This window comes from Brachionichthys hirsutus, chromosome 5 (assembly GCF_040956055.1).
Source record: "Brachionichthys hirsutus isolate HB-005 chromosome 5, CSIRO-AGI_Bhir_v1, whole genome shotgun sequence".
Lineage (NCBI taxonomy): Eukaryota > Metazoa > Chordata > Actinopteri > Lophiiformes > Brachionichthyidae > Brachionichthys > Brachionichthys hirsutus.
This window is the reverse complement of record NC_090901.1, coordinates 4321161-4340532: the sequence shown is the minus strand read 5'-3', so window position 1 is coordinate 4340532 and position 19372 is coordinate 4321161. Positions and strand designations below refer to the sequence as shown.

The window sequence follows — 19372 nt, the reverse complement described above, 5'->3', positions numbered from 1 at the left end:
TGTCGTGCGCTTTGCTGGTAGAATACAGTTCTTCTTCCTCTTTTTCCTCTTCCTCTTTCACCGTCTTCTGCTGCTCCGTTCCTCAAACGCTCTCTAATCACGGCTCTTATTTCCCCTCCGGTGAATCGCCAGCTGTCTTCTCTGGCTCCGTCGTCTTTCTCACATCCTCTCTGCTCGCTCCGCAGGCTTCGACAAGGTCTCTCTCGCTGCTGTAAGTCCTCGGCTCCGCCGGACACTTTGCCTTTCTTTCGCTTTTGTTCCAGCTCTTTGACCGGTGGGACGGCATGTACTTGTCGTCGGCTACAGTCAGGTAATCGGCGCCGTCTGAGAGGTTCCTCTGGGCCTTCGTCTTGGTTCGGGCTTCCGTGGGTTCCATTGCCGGGAGAGTCGACGTCTTTTCTAGAGGAACGTGATCGGTCTGAGCTTCATCCGTTTTCGGCTCTGCATCTGCAGAGCCAGGTTGAAACCGTTGGGCGAGATTTCTAACTGTTGATACTTTGGCCACGTGGCTGGGTTGCGTTTGATACTCTATGTTTGCTGGCCACTGATTGGCTGCTCTATTGACCTGCTCCATCACCGACGTTTGCAGCGCTTCATCGGCTGCTTCATCAGGCTCGTAGACGATGCTGCTCATGGCTCTCCTCTTCGGTGAAGAGGAGGCTCTCGTTGGCAGTTCGACCCCCTCTGTGGCTTCGGCCGCGTCCTCTTCCGGACTATCAGGTGGGCTGACGATAACGGTGCTCATAGACCTCCTCTTTGTGAAAGGGCAGGTCGGTTGATCCTCCACTGGATAGTTCTTCAAAGACCTGGTCCGTTTTGCTGGGGAGGCGGGCCTTAGTCTGTTTGTATCTATCAGTCTATCCAATAGCAAGGTGCTGCCTTGCGTTAAGTTCGCTAGAGTCTCTTGGCTGGACGCTGCAGAAGCAGGCTTTGGTTCACATGGAGATATGAGAATGTCCACGCCCGAACTGGGCCGCGATCGCTCCGATCCACCGACCTCTAAGGTCTGCCCACCTTCCTTTGAATTGAGAGCACAAACGCTGGGCGCTTGCCGGAGGCTCTTCTGCCTCTCGAGTTCAGTTCTGGTCGTTTCGTCTGCGTTCTGCTTTGCTGCAAACTCCTCCATATCCATGTGGAAGCGGTACAGACTGTAGCCGTCGGCGCTGTTGATGCTGCCCTGGCGGAGCAAGGAGGAGGGGTCGCACACGGAGGAGTTTCGTGAATAGGTTCTCGTCAGCTCCAGCCTGTCGACGCCTGCCAGCTTTTCCAGTGCAACAGCCATCCGTCCATGGATCTCCTCCAGTTGGGCCAGGCGCAGATCCACGGTCTGCAAGGAGGCCTTCATAGTGTTCTCTCTTTCATTTACCTCCTCGAGACGCATGGACATATTCTCGACTCTGCAGAGGACGAGAGGAACAAGTTTATTCCGCGATAACGCGGCCGTCGCCGTGCTATGAAATGTCACGGCTTCGAAAAGAGGGTCGACCTTTCCGAGGTAACCTTGATGCGCTCATCGCTGGAGGACTGCTGCTCATCCTCTTTCTCTCGGAAATATTCCTCCACACACTGCTCTTCAAACTCGTACAGATTTTTTAGCTCCTCTGGATTCAGCCGTAGCTCTGGTGGAGACAAAAAAAATAATAATGGTGTTTTCAGTCAGAAATGATGCTGGTCTATATATATTCTATATATTGTACAAATCAAAGCTTGATTCTATTTGATCTGGTCCTGATTTGAAAGTGTGTCATTTGTATAATTTTAGGAATGCCATTTCAGATGAAGTGCACGCATTTGATGACTAACTGAGCCCGCGGTCCTTCTCGTCCAGTTCTCCGTCCTGCCTCTTCCTGGCACACCGACGAATCAGCCTGCTGAAGAGGATGTAGAGGTGGCTGAAGATGATGAGGGGCGGCGGCAGGATGGGGCGGTCGTGGAACGTCATGATCAGCTGGTATCTCTGGAACTTCCACACCTGGTTGGAAATGGACTTGACTTCAAAGAACGTGTTGCTGCGAGACGGGAGGTCAAGGAGCAAGTGAGCGGGAGACGGTGTTTGTCAAAAAACAACGGCGAGAGCTAGAATTTGCAGCAAGCGCTTACTTGAACACGGCAATGAGTAAGTTGACCAGGAGAATGTTCGCCACCAACAGGTAACAGGCCATGATAGCGGGCGTGAGCCAGGCTCCAGGGATACATGGAGGCAGCTTCTTCCCATCCTCGTCATATAAATGCTCCCCACATGGAGCTGTGGGGGGGAACATATGCATTTGAAATGAAACCAGATTTCTTAAAGGGACTGGATGAATGGAAGCCTTGAGGACTACTTACGGTTTATTTCCATTGCATAGACTTTGGCGAAATCCCAGAAACGTGCAGTCACAGTGAAGCACATAGAAAGAGTTAAAATCCCTAAACGCCGGATTTTAATATCAGCCTTCTGTCAAAGTGAAGCTGAATGTATCGTTTCATGTTTGAGTAATCAAACCACAGAGTAATTATGCTTTGCTGTGTAGCCTTGGCCTCTTTTGTTTTGTCTTTGCAGATCGGTTCAGCGGTATCAAGAATGTGGATCATTTATCCTGAAGAGATGAGGCAGCTTTCAAAATCAGCATACGTGCAATTCAAAGCAAATGTATTTGTAATTTTGTCAGAAAATGGTAATTACTGCTACTTAATCGGGATAATTGTTGCCTTCACCCTGACAGAAGAATCACCGACCGACTACACATGAAGGCAGATGATCATCGCTGCGGAGACGGGATGATAATGGCCATGTGCCAGCAGAGGGAGACGGAGGATCGAGCGGTAACAGTGCGATCCATCGTTACTAACAGCATCACAGCAATGAAGGTAACACCGATCATCTGCCCAGAATCAGGAAACAGAATCTTACTATGAATTCTAGTCTTACGGTCTATCGAGTCCGCAAAAACCTCTCCGTAGATCATCCAGTAGGGCATGTAGAAAATGTTCCTGGCCAGACGCCACGTTGGCTCCTCATCGGGGTGGAGGATGGCCTGCCGGGCCACCCCGAAGCTCATCAGCACCACGAGCATGATCACCACAAAGTACATCATATCTATCATCTGAAAGAAACGCGCATACGTTTGACTTCCACGCGACCCTCTGCTCATTCCCTCCGCATGCAATGCAGAAGCCGGCACGTGAGTTTCAGATGATTTGTGAAGCCCCTACCATCTTCCCTATCATCATCACGTAGGGTCCCAGGTATTTGTTCACCCCAAAGATGTCCAGGACCCGGATGTACCAGAAGATGATGTCGATGCAGTAGATGACTCGGCCGTAGCCCATGTAAGGTTCGTGCTGCAGCCGCAGCATCAGCCCGAGGAGGAAGGTGGAAATGGCCACCAGGTCCGTGATGTTCCAGTACTCCTCGAGCCACACGCTGATCTTCTGCTTCAGCTTCCCTGGCTCTGACATCAGAATCTGAGACGCCAGAGGTTAAAGGTCATGGCAGTGACCACGAAATGCCTCTAAGCAGGCATATTCCAAGCCGATCACATCTACTCGTACCTGTCGGACTTTTTCCGTGCCCAGCGTGAGGATGTACGCAATGACGGTCCATTCTTGTATCGACGGCCATCGCTCCATTTTCACCAGGATTATGTAGTTGTACAACATCAAATATCCCAGATAGGAAATCTGTTGGGGGGGATACCAGCATAGCAGCACATTTAAGACAATACTCTAAGTTGAATTTTTCTATCAAATTCTACTTTGCATGAACGAAACTTACTGTGTTGAACCAGAATTTGGTAAACGGTGCGTCGTAAAACTCAAAGAACCTTTTGGCAATCGGGATTTTGCGGATGTTTGTGCCGCCCTCCTCTTCGTCCCCCTTTCGGGACATCGCATCAGCATTAGCGTCCTGCAACATGACATCAAAATATCTGCTCACCTGGCCGTTTTTCAACTTGACAAAGACGCAGCATTGATCGGATGGAGCCAGTTTGAACCTTGCTGGACTTTGTGTCATCGTCCTTGTCTTTTCCTTCTCCCTTGTCTCCAGGCGCGTGATAGGATGCGTCGTCTCCGATACGGAAATCCAACAGCAGAATAAGAGGAGGGCAGATGATTCCTAGAATAACCTAGGAGAAATTAGAAAACACAACTTGTTTATTTGCAGTGAATGAGTTTACGTTACTGTGAACAACACAGAAAACATGTAATTAAGCAATCCCTAGATGATAATTGGACAATATTCTTGTTAGATATGAAAAGGAAAAGCGTGATTATGACGGTTCCGGGTGCCAACCTTGAGACCGGGGTTTTTGCCGATCCTCAAGCAGCCCATCCACATGTCGGTGAGCAACATCTGGCTGCAGGTGTGGGCAATGAAGTCCCGTTGCTTGGCAGCGACAGCGAGCTTCAGACAGGTGGAGTTACTCCAATTAACCAGTTCGTATGTTAAGAGTTTCATGGCCACCTGTTCGTCATGCTTGTAGGACTGGTCCAGCAGCTCGTAGGCTAGCTGGCCAAACTCTCTGTGGGGGGGGGGGGATAATAGCGTTAGCCTTTACATAGCACTTATTAGAAGAGTTCAAGACCACAAAACGTTATTTAAATAATAGCAGGACATCTACAGTGAGTTGGGGTTTAGGGCTTATCTTGACCGAGCACATAGTGGCCCATGTGCGAGGGGTCACGTGGACTGACTTGGAGTTGTTCTCCAGGTCTTGGGAGATGTCATCTACCAGTTCGCTCTCTGAGCATTCATGGGCCATGGCTTTGTAGAGCTTACAGGCCACCAGGGCCTTGGCCATGGCTTCTTCCCCACGCTGCCAGAGGAACAGCGCCATTTTCTGCCGCTTCATCAGCACCGCCCACAGCATCAGCTCGTGGAAGGGGTACTTGAATCGGCAGACCTCCGGGTCGTCCACGTCGATTTCAACTTCTTCCTCTTTCTTCTTTTTGGGCTTTTTCTTGCCCTTTGCCCTTGGTTCGTCATCCTGGTGAAATGAAACACATGTGTGTGCTGTATTGTGTGAGCTACTTGACAGCATTGTATTGTGTTGAAGGGATACCCCCCCCCCCCCCCCCTCCCCACACACACACCTCCATTCCAAGAAGCTTCAGAGCCTTTGGCTGCAAGACAAGATAATCATATTGAATGTTTCTAACTATAATAAACAAGCCTTGATCAATCATTTTCTTCCATCCATGCATACCCGTTTTAGGCCATACAAATTATTGTAGAGGTTCCGGAAAGCCTTCCTGGTGTAATTGCTCCTGTATGCGCCCCCCATGAAGCACTCCAGCACAAGGCCGATATCAATGACAGTGATCTGATAGTCTGGAGGAAGGTTTCCCTGCAGAATCGCCACAGTAATAAACCATAAACCAGGTGTGCAACCTGAAATAGTGTAAAGGAAGCAGAAATGTTTGAGGGAAGAGATCGGCCTTCACCTTTTTGACGTCGCGAACCACAGCGTTCAGCGTGTTGGCCGGGCCGAGTTTCTGAGGGATGAGAAGACGGCGGAAGGTTAGCGCAGGGTGGCGGCTGCGTTCGTCACGTTGCAGCGCGTCAGGCTCACGGTGTTGTACAACTCTTCCAGTCTAGGAATGGTGAGGAAGTGATGAATATTGACGCCATTTTCAAGGAGAAGCTTGACGAAGTCCACCCTGTCTAGAACCAGAGCGTCCATCATGGCCTGTTCCAGAGAGTTCACCTGAGGGGGAAATCAGATGAAGCGCTTTCACAACGCAACCGTCGTTATGTTCTCGTGCTCAAAACCAAATTGAGAGTGTTTGTTATAAACTCCTCTCACCCAGCGAATCAACTCCAACTTCCTGGGGTCCGTCTCCTCTGGGGGTTCAGGTCGAGCCTTCCCCTTCCCCTTCCCCTTCTTTGCGCGAGCTTTGGCGCGTGGAGCAGTGACGGGACTCCTTTGCTTCTCCTGAGTCGGGGCTCCGGAGGTTGAAGTGTTGGCGATGGCGCCGGCAGGCTAACCAGGGAAGATTAAGGGAAATCACTGATGTAATACACATCTCATGTGTTTTGGGCCATAAAAACTCAAGTTACTTCATTTCTGCTCGAATCCAGAATGTTTCCGGTTCTTCCTAGGGACTCAGAATATCCCTTGCATCACCGAGGCCCGACGGTATGTCAGCCTCTGTATGAAATTCGGTCGTAAGTTAGAGATCCCCACCCTACATATTTGCGTACAATCCCATAAACATTGGTCAATAATCAACCGAGGAAAAAATTTGAAGCTCAATTTACTGCAACGTTAACAAATATTTCAAAGTGATCCAGAATCCAGGATCACTTCTGGATCATCACAAAAATGTAATCAACTGTTTCGGGTAACATTCCCAACATTTCCTGAAAGTCACGTTTTGAGTTATGTTGCTAAAAGTCGAATAGAGCGACAGACAGACGCCGGCAAAAATATAACCTCCTTGGCGGAGGTAAATATCCAGCTGATTTCTTATTTTATTTTTAAGGAGATGAATTTCAGGCAGCTTTTATTTCAAATGATGTCACAACCATATAGTGTGCTTTCCCCTTCAGTGCTCGATGCGTGCTTGTCTTTCATTTGGTTCATTCGCATTTTCAGAATGTGACGACAACTCACTGGTAAATTGTGTCCGTAAACAAAGATGTGATTCCGAGCAATGTCCACTCTGTTCCAGGCCAGAGCCAAGCTGAGCTGGTCTGCTGCTGAAGCATTGGTGCCTGATAGAAACGCAGGGCAGATAGAGAGAGAGAGCATGAAGAGACGTCGCTCTGGTGCAACGGACGCAGCGGCTGCTTTCAGATAATACCTTTTAGCAAAGCAGTAAGAATGGCCATTTCGATATCTTGTTGTCCTTCAGAGCCCATTCGAAAAACAGTGATCTACACATGAGAAAAGAGAAGAAACCGGTGCAGAAGTGATGATATAAGCTGTGGTGTTTCTAATTTTCTCACTCTAACCATGAGGATGAACATGAGATTCGTCAAGCAGGGCCTCAGCACTCTGTGGCTGACCCGAGCACAAACGGCTTATTTTACTCATCACGGAGAGACTGCTTTTCTTGTTACAGACTCAATTTCACCCGATTCAATTATGCTGAAGGGTCCATCACATGTGTAGCCATGATAAATAGAATTAGGCTGGCATGAATGCGCGGCACGGTGCCAGGGCTGGTCTCGGGATGCGTTGATAATGAGCCGCCCGCATCAGCAGGAAGACCAGAATTTTTTGTTGCCTTTTTGCTTTCAGGCTGAAGAAGCCTCGTGGATAAAGAGGTGAAATGTCTTCAGCCAACCTTAAGCAAGTCCAGTTGATTTTTGTTTTTATCGCCCTTCTTGGTTTACCTCGAACCTGGGTGGCTGAGAACCTACACAGACATGTGGGGTAAAGTGTTTGCTTTTTTTTCCCCCAAATAGACTTTTAGTCTTTTGTAATTCTGAGCGCCCATTTAAATTCTGTATCCCAATGTTACGGCAACGCAAATTTCTACGTCTAAATCGGTGCGTTTCATTTGTCCAACCAGCTGTTCGCCTGGAATGCATTTAGGATGAACGGATTACGCAGGACCCGAGACGGCGGCGCTTCATGACGTGTGGTCGGAGCACCTCAGACACGACACGGTGCTTTAGATTGGGGGGGGACAGGCTTACTTACAGAACTTCTGGTTCTGTAACAGCATCTGGGCCGGGCATCAGTGGAAAGTAAATGGCATGAAAAAAAGCTTGCAGCAGCGCGATCTTTGGAAAAAGCATTATGGTTGCTTATCTAAGTGTGTTTAGGAGCATTAGGCGGTCTAATACGTTGGGGTTGCTGGTGAAGTGATGCCACTCTGAACTGTGGAGCGATGGTCGGGGATTAGGGAGACGCGTCCTCTCATCCATCTGTCCATCCAACTGTGGATGAAGCAGGAGTCCACCGCCATGCAGACAGCAGTGTGGACCGATCCCCACCCAAACGCACGGAGTGTGGTGATTGGATATGAGAAACTATGAATCACGTTTTTTTCTGTTGGAGATGCACGAAATGCATCCCATTTCACGAACCAAGGTCCCGGAAGAACCCTTCAGCTCAGGGATTAGTCTAATGTCTGAGACCCATCTTTAATGCTGATGTGATTAGCTCCTCCCTCCACTATCATCATAGATCCTTAAGCTGTATTGTTTACATTGAAGTAAATTTAAACCCACTTCAGAGTCGTGTGTTTATGCTTCAGGGTTTAACACGCCACACAGGACCACAACGACAAGCACCATGTCGGGATTCAATGTTTTAATGGCAATGCTCGGATGAGTGGAATGGATGAATGACGATGGAGACCAGATGTAATTATCGGAAGTATTTATTGATCGACACACACACACATTCTGTAATACGTGGGGCTTATCTCTCACTCTTATTCTCCGACTCACCAGTTCCCTTTTCTTCATGCACTCCATTACCATGAGCAGGATCTGTTGTGATTGGCTTTTGCTATAATTGAAAGTCTTCTGAATGGTCACCAGAAGCTGCTCTCTGACATCATCGTTAACCAGGCTGGAAGAGGAGATGTAAAGGTTAGATTTACAGAGTGTGTGTGGGGGGGGGGGGTATATCCGACGACCGCAAAGGATGAATCGTTTCAAATCTCACCCGCAATCCTCTGAGAACTTGTGTGCAAAAGAAATGATGTCGGAAGCTCTCCCGCTGCCGTCGCACACCACCACAGGAACGGGGGGCTCGTCTCGCAGGCTCTCCAGCGCGATGGAGATCACGTTAGGGCCACCCTCCACTATCAGACACACCAGAGGAACGCCCTGACCCAAACCTAGGAATGCACAAGCGAAACAAACATCAGTCATTCCATCCATTTGTCACCCGGGTCACCTGACAAAAAAACCCATCTTTAATGCTGATGTGATGAAAATGCAAACCAGAGGAGGGAAGCAGTGAGGTCGGTGTTGACGGCTGAGCATCCCTTTGCTGTCCCTGCCTTATCCGAGCTCCAGGCATAGGATGACAAAGGGAAGCCCACGGGTCACAGAGGAGCTCTCTCCATCCAGACGTCCCAGCAGACCCTCCCTCACACCCGCGTGATGTAAAAAAAACACGTTTCACATTGTGTGTAGAGCACTGTGCAACATACGCGTGTTGATCTTCTGCAGGGAGATGTGCTTTTCTAGCAGCCGACGGAGTTTGACTTCGGCGCCGTACTTCCCACAGGTGCCGTTGTCCGTCAAGATGAAGTGCGAGTGGCTGTTATTGAGCACGGCGAGCTTGCTCAGCGGGTTCGCCATCGTCTGGTAGGGTTTCGCCACCTGGAAAAGAAGTAATGGGTTTAAGGTTGTGTTGTTTTTTTCCAGGTACAAAATCAATACATCTACACGCATTCTCACGTCTTTTCCGATGAGGTCCTCTTTGTTTTCCAGAATTCCCCACGGAGCGATTCCTATCGCGCACACTTTCCCTCGTGACTTGGAGGAATGCTCCTTTAAGGCATCTCCAACGTGTCGGATCACCCCTAAGGTGAAACGAACAAAGTGTAGCAGCCTGAATAATGGCTCTTGTTCAGCTGCATCATGGGATACATGCAGCTACTGCACACAGAATCCACACAGTTCGCTATCTGTGATTACAGCTAAACCTGCAACGACGGGTAGGTCAAATCTCCCCCTGCAGGAAATTGCCGAATAGGCATTATGTAATGACAATTTAGAGCAGCGATAATCTTCTAATGTCGCAAACTGCTATTTGTTAAGTGAACGCTAAAAGCATTATCCTGGGCTGTCATTGTCCTACCCGTGTTGACACCGCCCGTGAAGATCCAGGCTCCGGTGGTGACGGCGGCCTTTATCAGGCCTTTGCCAAACACTTGCTTGAGCTTCGGCTGCAGGTCAAAGTTCTGGAGACCTCCGTGCACGGATATGAGCAAGGTTGGAAGCTCCAGCTGCCAATCCTTCACCATCAAATGCAGGAGGTTGTCAGGCTTGGTGTCATAGGTGACTCGAATGTACTAACAGAAAGGAAAGGGGGGGGGGGGGATTATTATCTATGACCAGACCACACAGCCTGTCTTTATCCGCTTCATATCTGTTCACCTCGTGCCGCTGTACCTCCTGAAACGACCGTCACGTGAATGAAACTCACCATGGCCTTGTTGATGAATCCTCCACCCTGGAACTCGATCAAGCCGAAGGCATCTGTTGGGTAGGTCCTGGTGTGCTTGATCACATTCCATTTATCCCTCGGGGTGTCGATCTGCACCAGCTGGTGCGTTTCTTCTACCGAGTTGGCCCCGGGGGGGATGGCCGCGTGCTGCGTTGTCAGCTGACCACAGGCACATCTAGATAGATAACGGTTATTGGTTGACGTGCCCCCCAAGTGTTCTAGTCCCCGACTACTAAACTTCTATTCTCTGAGAAGGACTAGGCCCAGTGCTGCTGAGGGTCTGGACCATGTGGGGATGTGAATGAGCCCAGTCAGGCTTTTGTCTTTTTCCCCTCGACACACATATCACACACTCTTTGCGTGACTGTGCCCATTTCTGGGAAATGCATGCCTCAGTGAACACAGGGCTGCACCTCCTAGCCCCGGAGAGCAACGCTGTCCTGCTATTAATACACTCAGAAAAATCACCTTTAATCCAAATAGATCATCTGCCGTCATAGGTGTCACGATTTAGTAAATCAATCAGCGAGTGGAAAGAAGTGATTTATAAATCTGTTTAAATGATTGCTCAGTGAATGCGGCGCTGAATGACATACTTTAATGTAGATAATTAGCACGGGTACTTTGGCAGAGAGATCCTCTGTAGACTCACAGAGCATTTACATTGAAACTAACACTGAGATTCATGCAAATGATTGATAGTAAACTGTCTGAAGAAGTAAATATGGGCAGTAAAACCTGGCTGCATCTGCCAGAAAGTGATTTTCTGATAACTCTGGAGTCGCTTCCTGCGATCTGCCACTCACAAGTGACAAAGCAGCAAAATATCATGTCAGACAGAATCAAAAAAATAGTTTTGAAAGCAGTTTTCAGAGTAAATTACCTGGTTGGATCCTTGGTAGGGAATATGTGAATGCATTCTCTTTTAAGGAAGTTCCTCTCAATCCAAGCTTTTTGAGCCTGCAAAGAAAAAATGAAGAGAGATTAATTAGTTTAATGAATACTGAATGACATTTCTTTTCATTGATTTTGAAATTGTTAGCATTTGACTGATGTTGATAAAAACTCTGTGGAATTAGAAACCTTTCCATTTCTGCGAGAGCCCGATAAGCAGCCAGTGAAAGGCACCACACAAAGTTCTCTGCCCCACAAACGTTGTCTAATCATGCTCTGATTCTGTCTGATGTTTTTCCAGCACTGAGCTGAAACGAGCCGAGTTCAAAGCAAACTTTCTCTGAGGGCCATTGTTGACGGCAGACGCCCAATTAAAACCGAAGCGCTTGCAAGCAGAACTTTCCAAGAAGCCACAGATAGATGGAAGAAATCAGTGGCATGTTTGGTACTGATGGTTTGAAATGTGCAAAAATATTTAGAAGAATATAAGAATTAAATTCTTATATTTGTCTGCCCCCACAATTTCTGCCTTCTATTACGACTGGAAGTACAATATCTGCAAACATAGCATTCCGTTTACAGCTAAAATTATTTTGTTAATATACCCATTCACATATTTTCCATCATGTAAATTAACATTTTCTTTGACCAACTATTTCCTCCTGAATATTTTTATTTTTTCTCACCCTATCTAAATTGATCTTAATCCAAGTCAATTTGTGATAATTTGGTTGGTCCAATAAAATAAAATAATTACTTTTTGTAAAAATTGTGTCAATGTTTCAAAATATTTAGCTACTTTTTTTTTCTTATTTATGACCAAATCAAAACATTAACACGACCACAACTTGATAATAAATGAACCAGCACCTCACACAAACGTTCAGGTTTTTTTTGTTGAGTTGGATTTCCATCAGGTCCACTGCTCAGTGATGTCGTTGCTGCCTGTTATATCTCTGTAAAACCTGCAGTTATCCGTCGTAAAATTCATTTAGAAAAGAGTGGCAGTTGCAGAAGACGAACACACTTACATTTAATCTCCCGTCGGGGTAATCTGTAAAGCTGCTGGAGAGAAAACCTAAAGAGCAAAGCGGGAGTCTACGGTCTGCTGCTCCTCGGCCGGAGCTCGCCGCTGGTGCTGCACTCCCGGGCCAGTGCTCCCACTGAATCCCACTGGACATGAAACTTGTTCACTTTATGAGGGCCAGTTAATATGATGAGCATGTGAGCAGGGTCTTTGTTCGCTCGAGTCTCATGACTCCAGTTCAAGGTAATCCTTCTGGGAGTCCCATGACCCCTTCTCCATGCCCACAGGGTATTTTCATCCTTTGCTTGAACAAGCCAGAATAAATCCACTTTGATTATTGGCTCCTAATGTCCCAGTTTGTTTCGTTTTTTTTTAGTCCAATAGCCCCTTCCTTTGTTTTCATTTCACAGTTTGGTAGATCTTAGCTCGAGTGAGGAGCAGACCGGATAACCGAAAAGCGACGCAGCATCGTTTAGAAGCTCCCCAAAGTTTTCATTTGAACATTTCCACCCCCTCCACCCGCTTTGATTTCAACCCACTTTGCATAATTGAGAGAATTGGATGCAGACATTCTTTTGGAAGGCTCTTTGTTAAGACATGACTGGTCTCCAGTTGGGGGGGGGCAAGGTCAGTCAATGCTAATTGCAGTTAATCTCTCTTTGTTTTTGTGAAGGTAGAAGAAAACAGCTATCCAATATTTTCTCGGCCTGGATAAGTAGATTTTCATTTGCCCACTTATCTTATTTTGACTATTACGAAAGACTCCGGTCTGGCTGGTGTCTTGCATCCCGGCATTTAAAACATTTAAACATTTAAAACAGTTCCTGCAATAGGAACAACCTTCCGTTTGCTTCGGAAACACTTAAATCTGAACTTTCTTCTTTAAAATTAATCCTGCTCATTGTACATGTTGGATTTAATGTTATTAAAGGATTTCAGGTACATGGTTAAAGAGCTGGGGGCAGGGCATTAGGTGAATTAGAAGCTGAGATGGAGTTAACAAGCACAGAGTTGGTGGGCATCCATTTAAAACCTTCCTCGTGTAAAGCGATAAGCGCTCCTTTCATGGCTGAAGGGACCAGTTCGAGTCTCGCTGCGGAAAAGACAAACGAGATCGGTGGTTGATGACACAAAAAGAAAGAGAGGAAAACCTAACACTCCCCTCTTTTAGTCCTGCTCCAGTAAAAAAAAAAAAAAAAGTTCATTACATGTTTGGTGAGTATGACGGAGTTATTTCAGCGTGCATAAACTCATTAACCAGAGCAATTAAAATCCAAATCCAGTCAGCGGCCAGCTTCCAGAACCGCCTGCCACCACTTAACAACAAGAACTTTCAGACACCAGAGGATCAGGTTGTGTAACGGCGAGGAAATTAACAAGACTTAAGACAAGCTCCCGAACAATAAACAACAGTCATTCCAACCCGCGCCGCATTTCACCAAAAAAAAAAGGGTTGCTGAAAACAAAAGATAACTGTGTGAGCTGCAAAATAGCTTTCTGAGGAAGACACAGCTTTATTGATTATGACATTTTGAGCAGTATATGCTAAATACATTCTCTGGTTTTACATGTTTTCCTATACTAATTTTCTCAAATAAAAGTACTTTTGCTACTTCAAAATGGAGTAGGCCAAGCATCGCACATGCACAAGCCGCATATATTCATGCCTTATTGCCTTCTTTCCCCGGGATCACATGTCTTGGTCTCCTGACCCGCAAATTTGTTTCAGCGCAGCTTCAATTATACACGGACTAGTCAGCTCCAAAAGTCACAAGGAAGATGTGATGGCTGGTGCTGCGGAATTGAATAAAAGACGATGTTTCATTTATCTTATTTGTGTGCCGTATAAAAATGTCAGATTCTGCCGGAGGTGTTATGTTTCCAGATTGTCCTTCTCTGTGTTTGTCTGCCCCAGTCCCATGCAATATCCTATGAATGCCTTGAGGGAGTTTCTTTGGCACTGGCACCCATATGAACTCAAGGATGAAGCAATAAGAGTTTGGTAGGCCAAGCTCAAGGTCACTGTGATCTCACAAAACAGTTTTGGCTGCAACTCAAAAATTCAGACAGGAATTATGACAAGATTCCATATAAACATCTAAAAGGATGAGATGAAGCAGGTGATCAGAGGAAGACTGTCCCTGTTCCTGTTATTGTCTCTGTCTCTCTCTCTTTCTCAACCCAACCGGTCCAGGCAGATGGCCGCCCACTATGAGTCTTAGGTTCTGTTCAAGGTTTCTGCCTGGTAAAGGGAAGTTTTTCCCTTGCCTCCGTCTCCAAAGTGCTTGCTCTTGTGGGACAAGTTGGGTTCCGTCTTTCCCTGCTACACCTGTAAAGTGCCTCGAGATAACTTTTTGGTACAAGCTACTGTAATATGGAAATAATAATGACTCGATTTAAATTGAACAGAGCGGGACGCGGGACCTTGTGGTATTGAATCTTGAGGTGGAAATTCTTGTTCTGAATAATGAACCTCACACAACAAAAGACCCATCAGCACAAGTGACATGGATCAGAGAGGATTTGGGGGTCCTACTGGAATGTGATGTCACCAGGGTTGAAGATAAAAGCAACTAATTGCTGGGCGATGGTGTTGAACGGCATCGTGGTCAGAGCTTGATGCAGCGTGACAGGAAGGAAACCATGAAGACTCCTTCAACTTCCAAAAGTATTCCAGACTCATGGTCGGTCCCTCGTGGACCGAATAAAAATACATATTTTACGTATTTTGCAAGAGAAGGGAAATATTTTTGAAACGCCCTCCGGACAGTTGAGCCTGTATTAACTGTGAAGCTGTTTTCCCCTCTGCAGTGTTTGTAAATGCTCTCATTGTCCTCCTGGGTTTGAAAATGCAGTTAGCCATCACGAGTCCAACATGTCTCTGATTATCCCCAAGAGATACGGAAGTCATAAGACGTGTTTTCTGTTTCCCTCCAGAAGAAAATCGGACTGAAAACCAAACCATTTTACATAAAGTAAGTGATCTGAATAAAAACTAATAAATCTATAATAAACCAAATTATCCTCGATCTTACACCTTACATTTAGTTTCATTCCTATTTTAGCAACTTAAGTTGATACTTTTTCCTGGACATCCTGCAACCTTTAGAGACTGTTGCATCTCTTTCACGCATCGCACCGGCTGACGCCGAGCCCGTGACCCTGCAGCCAGAGACATTCATGGTCAATTCGGACCTAAGCCCTAAAAGCTTTCTGAGGATTCTTGGCCGTCACCTGACACGAAGCCTGACGCTTACATCACACGGTCATATGCTCTCGCGAAACCCAGAGTGAATTTTGGCAGATTTGTCAAGTTAATCAATTAAAAATACACATATATATATTACTGATTGTAGCATATTTTTCTTCAGGATCTAGATCAGTTCTTTAAGATATCTTATATCAGTATCTTATATTGATAGCAAACGAAATCTGCACAGTTCCACACAGAGTTCATCATAGTTACAAGTCGAACTTTTTGAGTAATTCTGCAAACAGACAACAGCAGGTCAAACAGAACCTCCCTCATCAACTGCTGAAAGCGACAGGACGGCCTTCATCTTACCTTCTGAGAACCGGATGCGGTGCGTTTCAGGGAGGATCGTTTGAAGGTGCTACTGGGACCCTTGGCCTCCATGACGACTGCTTAGAATGTAAATTGAACGTGTAAATGGATCCCTGGAGCAGGTGAAAGGTCAGGCAACATTAGCAACAGACATAAACCTCAGATTCCCACTACAGAACAAAGATTCATGGCCCAAATAAAAAAAAAAAACGTTCAAAGTTTCATCGTGGAAGGTTTCACCGCTTCGCTGTCCTCGCTGCAGCTTTCTACCAACTGACAAGACAGCGATCCCAGCCAGGGTTATAAATCACTCGATGACACACTTGACACATAGACCCTTTTCCTCTGCCGGGCATCCCATAATCAGGCTTAACGCAGCCAGCTCTTACGAAGCCTCCCAGTCTAATGGATAGAGATTTCATAAATGGTTATTGAAGGTAAATCTACTTTAGCGCACCACAACCAAAAGGGCTTAGAGAGGCTATGCAAGCTGTGAGGCTAAGGTTAGCTGATGGGAGGTCAAAGGTTGTCCCACTGACGGAGGTTCAGTGTCTGATGGGAGCATGCAGACAGAAAGATAGTCGTTGTTAAACTCATTTAGAGTGAAAAAGGATCTTGATGCATTTTAAGTGAGCAAATTTCATTATCAAAGTGGAAGAAGAATTGAATCCTACAACTCTGATACAGAATTTGTCAATTCAAGATCAGCTGAATTCTGCTCGCCAGTGCCATTATGCCATTTTTTTAAACTGAATGTTTTGTTTAAAGCATTAACAAACTGTAGAATGTCCTAAACCTCTCTGTCTGTAAATGTAAATGATCTGCCTGTAGATCTATCTTGGTATGTTGCGTGCAGGAAAGAAGAAAGTGTAGATAAGAGTATTTTTCTTCTGACCAAAAAAGGGGTGTGACCTGCAGCTGGGATAAAAAAAAAAAATCCAGTTTTAGTCCAGTTTAGACAAAATAGATATAGAACAACTCCCTCTGGTGGGACAGCAGTCCTTTTCAATCCACGCCCAAGGAGCTTTAACATTTAGGGGAAGCCTGTTACTATTCTTCAGTGTCCATACACAGATACAGCTTCAATATGTTTTTCAAATCATTTCAGAAAGATTAAAATAAAAAAATTGCTCAAAATATTTCACTCCATCTATAATAATATATGGATTTCAATTCCTGAAATGAGTGTTTTTTTTATTTAGATGTACCTGTATGAAAGGATTTCACATTAATCCAGCTCTTTAAAGTTATAATAAATTATATTTACACCAAGTGCACCTTAAAATCACATCACAGCAGCACATGTCTATCAAATGGCGTTATTCTATGTGGCATTTTCTGCATTCCATATTTACATTACTCTAAGCATAGTGTGTTTTACATCTTCACATGTCATGTCGTTAAATATGCATTAAAGTTTAGAATAATGTCTGGTAAAAGTGAACAAAGGCAGGCTTCACTGCAGGGACATTTAACGATTGACTGCCCGTTGGGTCGGCAGAGTTTCCCTTCAAACACAGACTTCCTGAACATAAATGGAGACACAATGCGACAGACAATATGTTCTATTTATTAATAAAAAAATAAATAAACATAATTTCTTTATGAAATTTAAATACAGTCTCTGCTTAATATAATAGCAGTAGTACTCAATGTTCTAGTTAACCTACAGTGCTGGACAAGGAGTTCCCACCTTGAGCCACAAGAGGGCGTCAGGGCATTTAGGATGACAGGGTGCTTTGAGAAGGTCTGACATGAGGGAGTGCTCTATACTTTAACTCCAGCAGGTTCTCTTTGTGTCATAGCCTAAAGAACAACTCAAACCATATGCAGGAATCTGAATACTCATTCCTCACATTATCATTTGCGGCTGCTGGCAATTTAAAAATGTCTTGTGTGATTAATCAGTTATGTGGATATGGGAAAGTCAACCTTTGAAAAGGAGGCTGCCGTTTCTCCTGGTTGCTAAGGAAGTGGAGTCTACTCCCTCACCTGAGACCTTGGCTCCAAGGCGGGTTAGGTCCCTCAGGACAGCACAGGGGGGCAAACACACAGGTGGTAATAACATACACAGAGTTGGGTTAAGTGGTTTTGTTAGAGGGAGATGAAGCAACAAAAATATGATGCTCGGGTCGCGATAGTTCATCTCTCTCATCAGACCAAAAGCAATGACTGAAATTACAGGCAGGAAATGTTTTTTAGTGGTTTGTGATGAGTTGCTCGTGTAGGGGCATGCTCGCTTTCCGTGTTCATGGAAGCGCCTTGAACTTCCCACGCAGTAAGCACTCTTTAGGTGGGACAATTTGCATGTTATAAATCACCAAGGGGACTTACTAAATACGTGTAGACAGTCCTAGATATCAATCTTAAACAAAACAGTCTATCTACACATAGGCAGATTACTTGTCAGTCTAAGCAGAGTCATCAGCCGTCACCACCACTGGTGTCTGAACTACATGTGTGGTATACGTAGTCATAAATTCCCTTCGATCGCATTCTTTGTTAAGAGTCTGAGCACCAAGAACTTTCTTACAGGCCAATTATGCCCTATATCGCCTGGTAAATTACACGATTTTACTTCACTCACTTGTCTCTCATGATTGAAGTAAAGATTTTAAAAAAAGCTCATTCTGGGAACATCCAGGGAACTATTGTTGAGCTCTTCGAAACGTGAAGGACGAAGCCCCCTGTAGGAGTCTCAACGGAGCACAAAAAAACGCTTTCACAATATCTCAGGCTGAAGAAGCCCAGAGGGCATCGATGGGTAAAATTGCACAAGCAAGGGTGTTGAGCCACAGATCTTCCTGCATCTCACAGAAACACTCGTGCTGATATATGTTTCAGCGTTCATAGGAGTGGTCCCTCTGCTGTCAGCACAAAATGGATTTTAAGGAAGTAGACGGGGACAAGGCGTGGCACGCTACAGGTTTGCTTGCGGTAAGCGACTTCCCTGTTTTCACAGCAAGCTTGTGCCCCATTGGCTGTCTGCTTCCACCAGTGGAGTGGCTCGCTGAGCACCACCGGAGCAAAGACGTTCCTGGAAGCCTGTCCCCAGGGAGAAATGCATTGCATGAACATCCTGGTGCGCCTAAATGACCGGCCATGCTGGTGTGAGTCATTTTTAAGAGTGACCCCGGGGTCCTAACAGAGGCTAACAGGGAAGCCCTACGCTGCAGTGGGGCTAGAAGGCAGCCTGACCTGCAGGGAATTACCCCAATATAATATATATCCCAGCTAACGTCCTTCACTTGATCAGAAGAGCTCGATAAACCTCAAGTCCTCAGCTCAGCTGCAAAAACTTCCAGAATAAACGTATCATCCTACATCTAAACAACCAGAAGTGGCATTTGCACTGGAGAGGCCCATTTCCCACGGTATTCTCTCGACCTTCACGGAGACTGTCGTGAATTGAACCAGGGAACGCTCCGAGTTGGCCTTCAGTAACGCTGGAAATACGAGACGGGAACAGACAGCTAGACAGACAAAGAGCTGATCGACACTTTTGTACCAGGAACCGAAGCCGCGTGACGCAGTTGTCTTTGTGTCACACCACAACCACAGTTTAACAGATTCAGCTGTAAACAGGCAACGCCAACAGTCACTGGTGTGCTTGTGTGAATAACCGTAACCAAGTGCTGTAGGAGTGCTGAACGTCACAAAATACAAAAAAAAAATCTGTCTGGATTTTCAGTGCTTTGTCAGAAGCATGGGCCGACATTAATGCATGCTCACTTTACGATCCACTCTAATAACGAGAAATTA

General features: G+C 45.9%; 1 protein-coding gene across 1 annotated transcript; it reads right to left on the bottom strand.

Annotated features, from left to right (window-relative positions):
- Window positions 1-106: 106 nt before the first annotated feature.
- Window positions 107-15682, bottom strand: trpm1b (transient receptor potential cation channel, subfamily M, member 1b). The gene is made up of 27 exons (XM_068739925.1): window positions 15611-15682; window positions 11008-11084; window positions 10104-10299; window positions 9756-9969; window positions 9353-9477; window positions 9103-9274; window positions 8610-8784; window positions 8390-8513; window positions 6790-6862; window positions 6600-6700; window positions 5790-5966; window positions 5556-5690; window positions 5428-5478; window positions 5190-5330; window positions 5077-5106; window positions 4678-4970; window positions 4277-4505; window positions 3978-4109; window positions 3758-3889; window positions 3535-3663; window positions 3196-3447; window positions 2912-3086; window positions 2329-2349; window positions 2101-2245; window positions 1804-2009; window positions 1487-1619; window positions 107-1397 (listed from the first exon to the last, which is right to left on the bottom strand). The coding sequence occupies exons 1-27, from the start codon at window positions 15680-15682 to the stop codon at window positions 107-109; spliced, it is 5001 nt and encodes a 1666-aa protein (XP_068596026.1).
- Between the last annotated feature and the right edge of the window lie 3690 nt (window positions 15683-19372).